The sequence below is a fragment of the Polypterus senegalus genome, chromosome 1 (genome assembly GCF_016835505.1).
Source record: "Polypterus senegalus isolate Bchr_013 chromosome 1, ASM1683550v1, whole genome shotgun sequence".
Lineage (NCBI taxonomy): Eukaryota > Metazoa > Chordata > Cladistia > Polypteriformes > Polypteridae > Polypterus > Polypterus senegalus.
Window position 1 is genome coordinate 83900088 of NC_053154.1, and position 11425 is coordinate 83911512.

General features: G+C 36.7%; 1 protein-coding gene across 3 annotated transcripts in view; it reads right to left on the bottom strand.

The window, feature by feature from the left end:
• Positions 1-6235, bottom strand: part of LOC120528341 — a 173048-nt gene extending 166813 nt beyond the window's left edge. For 2 of the 3 annotated variants that reach the window (XM_039752496.1, XM_039752479.1), the window contains exon 1: positions 6012-6234. In XM_039752496.1, the coding sequence (XP_039608430.1) occupies positions 6012-6063 (52 nt within the window). In that variant the 5' untranslated portion in view covers positions 6064-6234. Of the gene's footprint in view, positions 1-6011 lie in introns of all 3 variants that reach the window. The other variant, XM_039752487.1, reaches the window with a different exon arrangement.
• Between the last annotated feature and the right edge of the window lie 5190 nt (positions 6236-11425).

Consider the following 11425-nt stretch of genomic DNA (forward strand, 5'->3'; position numbering starts at 1 on the left):
ATAAAATTGACAGAAAATTTCAGATTTCACTACTTGTCAATTTACAGTAAACATCTCTTGCACAATTATACTTACACATTACCTTTATTACTTACAACATGTACTACAAGATCATGCATAGAAAAACAGAATCACTGTACAAAATTTTTAGTTTTCATATCATTTCCCCACAGGACTTGGATTACCACATAAGACAAAGTAAATGTGCTCAACACACCATTCACTGGTGCTGGTGTAAATGGCGTGCTAGGTATTTACTATCACTAAACTAAGACCAGTTTTAAAAATGACACACACACAAGCAAGGGACAGTCCTTTGCATTGTATAACAAGAAACACTGTTTTTAGCAGGCCTGATGTCCCTAGATAAACTTTTCCAATGTTATGGACCACCAGAAGTACATTAAAAAAACAAGCATGAACAATTTACAAGACACACTAGTCTCGGGCTGCTCCTTAGATCTCAGGTCTCTGATCTCTTTCTCTCTCTCTCTCTCTCTCCCTCCCTCCCCTTCTCTTGTTTCCCCTTTAATGCATATGACTCCTATTCATCCTTTCTTCTCAAAGTCTACAATGCCCTCCTGCTCTAGTCTTCACAAGACTTATTGAATGAACATCCCTCTGTATCTGCTGAACAGGCAGCTGTCACTCACGCATTTCTCTCCAAATCAAATAATCCTATACTTGTACAGTATTTTCCCTTCATTTACGTGTTTTCTTACTGGAGTGTGCAACACACTTATGCACACTCAGTTTGTACCTTTTAATTTCATTTTCTGTTTCAGTGTTCATTTTGAGAGTAGAACACATGGAATTTATACATTATTTCTAATGTGTTTACTTGCTAATTTTCTATTCTGCAAAGAAATCTGCTACATGCAAGTTGCCATTTTGAGTGTTTCCAATTCTGCATATTGTATTTATAACTTTTTCAAGCTGTCTCGTATTTAGTTACAACAATATTCAATATTCTTTCACTAATTTCCATTACTGAACCTTACAGAATTTGGTATGCATAAAGTTCTATTTTGTGCATTTTATTCTATTTCTTTGTTGGAATTGCTAGATACTGCTTGTGAACGAGTATCTCGTTCCCAAAACAATTTTGAATCTTAAAGATTAATGAACAACTTTATGAAACCTCTTAATTGGGTATTTTATGGGTGAGTACAAAATGATTGTCTTTTAACCTTGCAGTTGTCACTTAACAAGAAAACTGAAAATGGTTGGTAATACTTTAATTATTTAAAATGACAGTAATATGAAGAAAACATGACATCAGAATTTAATAACCAATTAATCTAAAGTGTATAAAGAAGCACAAAATCTGACACCTATTTTTCAAAGACAAAATGATGGATACTTGACAAAGAAAAGGAAACTACACTTTCCTAAAGAAAAATGTATTTGTCATGACAACACAGTATTGTAGTTTACTAATGCCTACAGCATTACACTAGCAAGATGAGAAGAGAGTAACAGCCTACACATCATATCTAACTTTTGTCATTTTTTATATGCACAGATACTTTTGTGGTTTCAGGAAAATGAAGAGCCAAAAGATGATAAAATAGATTGGGAAAAGAATATAGTTGGAAAGGAAGAGACAAAAATAGAAGAACTAAACGTCAAAACCACACAATGTTACCCAAAAAAGCCAAAATTACTCAGCCCCTGGTCTAAAACCGTCCCTCTGACTCCTAAAGCAAAAAATACTTGTAAGAAAAGATGTTTCATCTTAGATCAAATACATGGATACCAAAAAGTGAGCACCATCTTTTATAAGTATGATATGATGGCAGAAGATACCATGTTACCTTCATATCAAGTGACCAGAAACAGACATAGTGTTGGTATAAAAATATAACCAAAACAATTCAGAAATAGCTACAAAAAGCTGCAGATTAATCAATAAACAAACCAAAAAATGATGATGTCACAAATAGGATACAATACTTAATTATGAAATAATGTAAAAATGTACACAAAATCCAAAACTTAAAAAGGAGGTTCTAAATCAAGCACACACTATAAATGAGAATGAGTAAAAAAAATTCTATTATGCATTAAAAAATTCCCCTTTTCTTCCAAACTATTTATTTCTAGAAAAAAATGAAACGGAATAATTTAAGTAAAATGAAATACAAACAATATTTTTAATTGGAAGATAATCAACAAGAAATTTAATGAAAAACAGTAGTAATGGTGGTCTACCTATTCTCACCACCAGTTTGGCATATCCCTTTTGCAATAATTTCAGGAATTCTCACATTTTCAACATCCATTCAACTTAATTGGGAAGAAGTGCTTTTGATTTAAAGTAGTGTTGTAAAGAATTGCAAACAAAACAATAACAGCTCAATACCAATAAAGCCAGCCACACATTACAGATGTCAAACTTAATGTCTACAGTTGTTGGGTTTCATGACCTTGAGGATTTCAGATTACACAACTAGACATCACAGGGTATGACAAATAACAAGACTTCATGAAGAATTTTCATCACAGCATCACTTTTTCAAAATATTGCCAGCTTGCTGCATTCTTACAACAATGCAATACAACAATGACATGCCACCTGACAGTAATAGTACCTATGCAAAAACAGTCTAGGTTTGGTGGGTTAAGCTGCAATATCAGCCCTTTTATTTTCTCTTTTCAATTCTGTTGTCATGTGACAGGCAGAAAAGCCTCTCTTCTGTTTGCATGGTCCAAAATCCCCAGCTTCCTTTTCTATTTGTGGCCGAGTTGTATAAATTGTAGTTCCAGGTCAGTGTTTATTGATTGTCAGCATTTGCAAACATCTAAATCTACCCCTAACCTGTTTGATTTTGCCAGAGGAAGACGGAGATTGGTCTGATTGTGTCACTAGGGATGTCAAAATTCACAACTGATGGTCACAGGAGAATGATGTGACTGTCCCTGACTCAAGGGGGGCGCAAAGATGTGAAAAAAAGAAAATAAATATATAGAAAAATAAATATAGAGTTAGATAAATGTCGATAAAAGTTAAGTAGGTATAATAAAATATGCATCTATGATATATCATTAATTAAAAAAGAACAAATTGGGATTAGTGGGCTCCTTTCAAAAATACATTAGGGGGCGTAATTAAAACTATTATGAAAACTTGCGTCGCAAATACTTAATGGTTTAAAAACGCTGATGTAAACTAATGTGCTGCATTGTACTGTTCTTCAGGAGCCATGTGGGAGTTAGTTACAGGTTAAACAGGTATGCATTATGGGGATCCCCGGTATCACCCAGTTGCCATCCTCCATCAAACTAGTCATTTCATGCCTTTGACACACTGCTAAATAAGTCCACATGAAGGTGTCATGGGTACTCCCTGGCCACTTTGCCATAATATCCATAAAACGTCCTGCACAACTGCAAATCATCTGATTGTTCAATGCAGAAAACCTTTTCGGTACGTGTGCCTATAGGCTCCAAGAGACAGGTAGTATGAATGGGCATCAGGTACAACTGAAATTGTTTAACCTAATTAATGTGCACTGTAAGTGATGGATTAATGATGTGGTGTTCAGATACACAGACACAGCCACAAAAATACTTTAATCTGACCCTGTAGGTGAGGAAGCATGGTGCCATACAAGTTAATTTTAGTTAAAGGAAGACAATTACCACTTTATTTAGTGTAAAAGTTCAATTTCACACTGACACACACCACAGTCATTACAATAAAAACCAAGGTGATTGGTCCTCATATATGATTTTAAACTTGTATCAATATTAGGTTGGTCTTCTTCCTATAGCAACTCAGCCAAATTTTCAATAAATATGCTTCATCAATGCAAATAAAGCCAGCTACTGTCATTTAAATGCAAGTCTGCTACTTCCATGTAGTTTGAAAGGGAGGGTAATAGAATGGGAAGGGCACGACATACTGTATTTCATGCCACCATGTTGATTCCTAGGATTTGAGTTTTTTCCACCTCTTCAATACTTAACCAGTGATGTCACAGTTCTTTCTATATTGCAGTTGTTTATAGAGAGAAGCTGGAGAAAAGAAAAGGTAAGAACAGAAAAGGTAAGAACAAGGGTTGTGGCAAAGTGGCCAGTGAGTACCCACAATGTGTTCATCTGTGGGCCAATTTGGCAGTTTGTCAGAAAGCAAGAAATGGCAAGTTTATTGGTGGATAAAGTTATGATATAGGATACCCCCTTAAAGCAGGGGTCCTTAATAATTTACCTCAGTGGCTGCAGATTTTTGTTCTAAGCAGTTTTGTAATAAGAAGACAAGCCTAGCAGATAATGAAACTTTTTTATTTAATCATTTTGCTTATTAATGTTTGCATTCTTCCACCACAAACCTTCATCACAAGGTAGATTTGTCATTTTCTTAGAACTTTATCCATATGTTATGTGGTCCAGAACAGATTTTTACCTTTTTGGTCCTTCCCTCTCATTTACTTCAAAACATTTTATTAACACAAATATTTCATGATGCATATACACAGGTTTAAATGGATATGTTAGCTGGAGAGCTGGTTGTTCCTTTGTCAATTTCCCCTTTAACTAAAACTAAGCCCAAAAAGCATATTGCTTTAGTAGTAAATAAATGCATCCTAAAGAAATTGGTTAACGTGAAAACCTTCAGCCACTGCAGACCTCCATGATTAAACTGAGCAGCTTTTCCTTAGAGTATGCCTGTTAATACCTGTAACTAACCCAGAGACAGCAGTAGAAGAACAATCCAGTGCAGCACATCAACAAATCTGTAGCATGGTGGAATGAAAAGTATAGGCATAACTGTATGTAAAATGCAATTCTGCCATCTTTATAAATTGCCAGGTGGCAATTTTCAGCTTAAACTTGCTGGGTTATGATAGCCCAATTTTCAATTATACATAATATTGCAAGTGTAGCCCTGAAAAAGAATAAGGAAATGGAGGTTGGAAATGCAAAATATTCTGATTTTTGGATACTGAGTGAATACCACTTGTTAGCAAGACCATCAACACTGCAGTTTTTACATATTCATTTTGTTTTGTTCATTTGTTTCTAACTGAAATACTAAATTATTAATTATATTAATCCAGTTATTTATATTTTCATCCTGCTTGTATTTCAGGAATTGACTACATCAAACAGCATTTGGAAGAACCATTGTCTCCATCTAGGCTCCGTTCATCTGATGAAGATGACTTCTTCTCTGCCCTGCAGTCACCTCAAGTGCAAGACTGGACGAATCCTTGTCCTGTTCAGCAGATCACATAGACTTGCTAAAATCCTTCCCAGCTGTGTGCAAGCTATCTCTGAAGCTGAATAAACCTCTACCTGCCTCATTCAGGAATGTAGAGAAGAAAGGATGGAGAGATAGATTAAAGGAGGGAGGGAAGAGAGGAGGGGTGGAGTAATGAATGGAAGGAAGGAAGTTTTGAAGGCCTAGTTTTCCTCCGTGTAAAACAGGCTCCATTTTAAATTGCTCAGAAGAATAAATTTAATTCTTCAAAATTCGCTTGCCTTTTTATTATTAATATTTACTTTCACCTTCCAATACGAAAGTACATTTAATATCAGAAAAATACTTTTGATATTTAAGTACAGAAAATATGAGATACTTTAAAACTTTCACTCAAGTAATATACAGTACTAATAGGAGACACTAACTTTTACCAAAGTCATTTTCTGGTAAGATATCTTGTACTTTTACTCAAGCGTGGTTTTCAGGTACTTTATACAACACTGGTCTGTTTGTCACAATATCTTCCCTCTCAAAGGTCCGATTCGTCCCATGATCTGAAAATGTGTTCTATTGTCTTGAATACAGGAACTATCATATCCTTTTGGATTATTTCATAATGAAATGCTTTCCTTTTCCAAAAACGTCGATGCATACTTCTTTAAGGAGGAAATATTATGTTACGGATTTCTCAGTTACACAACGGCAAACATTTTTTTAATTTTCTGGTATAAATGCTGGCCGTTTTTACTGAAACCAAACCAACTAGATCAAAACTCTAAAACAACAATGTAAAAAGACTTACCTTTTGTAACCGAAAGTGCCTGCAGCATTATAAGAGAGTGAACAATAATCATCGTCGTTTCGACTGAAATATCAAGACACTAAAAAAAATACATTGTAGGCTATATCGAGAAACGCTACACAAACAATTTTTTTTCTTTTTAGGCCCCATGCAAAACGATTCACCGAAGAAAAACGGAACACCCCTTGCACACCTTTACTTTCAATTTCTTCTATTTATCCGCCCAATCAAATTTTAATTTTGTAGGCGTTTCAAAAGCAAAGAAAGCAACAGACAGGCTGGTCGACTCACGCTGCTTCTGCTGCCTTCACAGACTGAAATACGGTAGAAAATGTGTGAGTGCAGAAGTTAAAAGACAAACGAGGAAAAACTATTTGAAGTCTGTATGTAGAATTAATATAGGTAATGGCAACTTTAAAATGAGATATAGGAGCCATGATTTACACGCTTTCTCTACGTGTATTGCAACAGTCACAAGCTGCAAATGTATCAGATTTTCCTTTCATATTTTCCTACTCAAGGTTTAAGTTATTGGCAACAAATTAGGGGATGAGATTGCTGCCGAAATCACTCTAACGCAAATAACTTCATAAACTAAGTCTTGAGATCAGCCCTTTAATTGACATATATTTACCAAAACTTGTCGTAACTAAAGTGACATTTTATATCCGTAGCAGTGCTCCCCCACCCGCTCGTTAATCGTTAAATACTGCTTAAACCTGCTAACCCTTACACCAACTTTATTGACGAGGACGGGTCGTTAGACAGAGCACATCATAATCATGTCGTTAAAACTGTCATTGTCATGTCTCGGTTAGGCAGCTGCATTGGAACGTAGGGTGAGACGGAGATGGAGAGAAAGAAAAAAAGAAATCAAGATTGAACGCGAGAGACCACCGTAAACACGTCTTGGGTAGGCTAGGGCTACCGGAGGATACAGTGGGCACAGTGAATAAGGTTGGTAGTGACCTATAAAAAGCAATATGGAAAATTAATACGGGTGAAGGAGAGGAACCAAACCAAAGTGGGGCTCGGATTTAAGTGGTTGGCCGAAGCAGTGGGATTGTTGGTGTCCTTACCGTATGAGTGACTTTGAAAGAGGAGCACCATGGTTGCGTGATGGACAAATCGAAGGTTTATGGAACACTAAAACATATTCAAACCGGTCTAAGTACAATGTTGTTGCAATCTACATAATAGGGTGGCTTTAACATAGGTCGCGTTTTTAAACGTTTAAAGGTAATACCTCACCCCCACACGCCACAACTTGGAGACCGGGGCGTGACCGGTCGAGACTTCAATATGCAGACAAACCATCTCCACAGACGTCACCCGTGTGAAGCTTTTATCCTGCCCTTTTCTTTGCTCCCGCCCTTCAATGCAAACGAGTCAGAGATCGCCCAAACTAGTAGCTGTGCTTTTCTAAGCTGTAAGTACTTTGCATATGGCGTTTTTAGGAGTGACATTATTCAGAATCGTTGTTTAATGTTTTTTGTTCCTCCTTTTTAGATGTGATCCATCGATACCGTTCAGAACACTTTTCCTATTATCTCATCACACAACCTAAACCGAAAGGTATGTCGATATATTCATCTGTAAATTCATATCCATCAATCCATCATGCAACCCGCTGTATCCTAACACAGGGCGCAAGGCTGGAAACAAACCCCAGGCAGGGTGCCAGCCCACCACAGGGCATACACACACACCAGGAACAATTTAGGATTGCCAATGCACCTAACCTGTATGTCTTTGGACTGTGGGAGGAAACCAGAGCACCCGGAGAAAACCCACGCAGACACGGGGAGAACATGCAAACTCCACACAGTGAGGACCCGGGAAGCGAATCCACTGCGCCACCTTGCCGCCTCGTAAATTCATATGCTACTTCAAATCTATTTGACAAAACACTTCATTTTTCCATTGCTCTCCCAACCATAGACATACAAGTATATAGATAGACGCCGCATTCACTGTGTTTCCCTGTGTTTTTCACTGTGTTTATACGATACATGATATCCAATATGGTGTTCCACAAGGCTCAATCCTGGGTCTGCTGTTATTCTCAATCTACATGCTTCCGTTAGCTCAGATTATCTCAGGGCACAACGTGAGCTACCACAGCTATGCTGATGACACACAGCTGTATTTATCAATAGCACCTGATGACCTAGACGCTGTTAAATCACTACCGCAATGTCTTACTTGTGTTTCTAATTGGATGAATAGTAACTTTCTCAAGTTAAATAAAGAGAAAACTGAAATCTTAGTGATTGGCAATAATGGATACAATGAGGCTTTTAGAAATAAACTGGATACATTAGGATTAAAAGTCAAGACAGAGGTAAAAATCTTAGGGGTAATTGTTGACTGTAATCTAAATTTTAAATCGCATATTAATCAGATCACTAGGACAGCATTTTTTCACTTAAGAAACATAGCTAAAGTTAGACCTCTTATATCACTGAAAGATGCTGAGAAATTAGTTCACGCGTTTGTTTTCATTCGACTAGATTACTGTAACGCACTCCTCTCAGGACTACCCAAAAAAGACATAAATCGTTTGCAACTAGTGCAGAATGCAGCTGCTAGAATCCTAACTAGGAAAAGAAAACCTGAGCACATCTCTCCAGTTTTGATGTTATTACACTGGTTACCTGTGTCATTCAGGATTGACTTTAAAATTCTACTTATGGTTTATAAAGCCTTAAATAATCTCACCCCATCTTATATATCGGAATGTCTGACACCTTATATTCCAAATCGTAACCTCAGATCCTCAAATGAGTATCCCCTTAGAATTACAAGAACAAAACTTAAAAGTGGTGAGGCGGCCTTCTGCTGTTATGCACCTAAAATCTGGAATAGCCTGCCAATAGGAATTCACCAGGCTGATATGGTGGAGCACTTTAAAAAAACTGCTGAAAACACATTATTTTAACATGGCTTTCTCATAATTTCACTGTAATCAAAGTCCTGATACTCCGTATATCCAACTCATTATAATAAATATTCATGGTGGCTCTAAAATCTGTACTAACCTCTACTCTCTCTTCTGTTTCCTTTTACGGTATTTTTTTGGTGGTGACTTGGCCTGGAACCCCTGCAGATTTTATTTTTTTTCTCCAGCCGTCTGGAGTTTTCTTTCAGTTTTTTCTGTCCACCCTGGCCATCGGACCTTACTCCTCTTCTATGTTAACTAATGTCTTATTTTAATTTCTTATTTTGTCTTTTATTTTTCTTTTCTTCATTATGTAAAGCACTTTGAGCTACCTTTTGTATGAAAATGTGCTATATAAATAAATTTTGTTGTTGTTGTTGATATGTCAGCGCGTAAACCTTATTGCGAGTGGCAAAAGTGCCATTTAAACTAATACAGGTAGACGTGGAAACTGGGTTTTCTGATGAAAAAACAATCACGTTTAAAACAGTATCGTTTGAATACAGCAGATTTTGGCAAATCGTTTAAATTCAATTATTTATATCCATTTATACACTAATAATGGCAATTATTAAATAATAATAAATATAATTATTATTATTAAATAATTCCTCTCATATAAGTAACATTTCTCGGACTGCCTTCTTCCATCTCCGAAACATTTCTGGACTTCGTCCTGTTCTTACACAACACAGTACTGAAGTATTGGTTAATGCCTGAGTCACCTCACGTATAGATTACTGTAATGTTATTTCATCTGGCATCCCACAAAAACTTATCCATCGCTTACAACTTCTTCAAAATTCTTCTGCCAGGAGAATAACCTGCTGTTCTAAATCCTCTGAACATATCACACGTATTCTCTCTCAACTTCACTGGCTCCTTGTTCACTACTGAATACAATACACAATACCGCTCTGAACATTTAAAGCTCCCCCCTACTTCACTGATCTCCTACAGACTGACACTCCTCTCGCTCACTCAGATCCTGTAATTTAAGAGTATTCAGTCTGGCAATATGGTACAGCCTTAGTTTCTGGAAGACAGACACAACTAAAGACATGAATATAAAATGATGGTTGTCAATTTCAAACTGTGTTTCCTCAATGTGCTCCTTGAGAAAAAAACATCATCAAGTTTGAGAAATGTTAACAGCTAACAACAATCTACATAGTTAGTGACTAAATACGTTTAGCCAAAACGTTGTTTGGAGGCTCACTTGAGCACATAAATGCATAGCTTTGCTAGCTTAGCCTGGCGTAGCTAAAGTAAAGATTATAAAACAGGATTTTCAAATGGCCAAATATAACCAAAACAATTGTTCAGCCTTACTTATGAAATGTAATCCCTCAAGATCTGGTTTGGAGTGTACAGCAGTTTGTAAAATCCCAGGCAGAACATGTGTGAGGCAGCTTATCCATTACTTCACTCCGCAGCAGTGCCACTCGCAATATGGCGGTGACGTTGATGTACGATTCTGCTGGTCATGTTATTCTATGTCTATACTCCCGACCACCTCCACTTCCTCCTCTATGATGTATATTTAGTTTACAGAGTGAAAGTGCTATTTAATAAACCTAATAAAATCTCAATAATTTAATAATACCTGTAGATATCTTTCAGCCAGTACTATAGCGACAGGATAAGCAAGGCAGGCAATTGCCCAGGCCTGGAACTGGGAGGGGGCCCCCAAGGGTGTCTACTTACATAGATACTCATTGCAATGACAAGTCTGCAGGAACCTCAAACCCCCCCCCACCCCAAGGTATAGCGTGAACACACTATAACAACACAGACAGAAATGTGTGCCAAAACTTGTGCCAAAAACACAAGGAAAGGACGGTGGTAAGTAGTAGATAATCAGTAACGCTGAGTTAGTTAAGTGTGCCCATGTTAACCCAGTTATACTTAATTAAGAAGGGGGTTAGAACTGAACTACGATCTGGAGTGTCTCACACACTCTGAATGATCTAATGGAGTGTTTTACAGCAGCAGAGTTGATAAGCCAAAAATTTGTAAGTAAAACAAAAATTACAGTTACAATAAAATCTGACATCCAACTACAAGAAGAAACCAATGACCTGAAGTCAACCATTCAGCCAGTGGTGAAAGCTTAAACGTGAGTATCTCACAGCAAACCAGCTAAGCTCTGAAGGCACAGAAGCAACAAAAAACACACCAACAGTGATGATCATGGTGCTAAACATACCGCAAATTCAATTTATTCTTTGTCTGTCAGGGGCACCTTTATATATTGTATATTCTGACTCCTGCAGTACATGTTAGGTTTAATTTATTTTTAATTTCCATTATGTGCACTTTATTTATTTTTTAAAATGGTATGACAATTTGTATTCGTTTATTTTACCATGCACATCTTACATTAATTTTACACATTTTTTACTTATTTAGATTTTTTAAATGTAATTTATTCTTTTATTATTGCTATTCTGTTTTCAATACAAATCTGGTG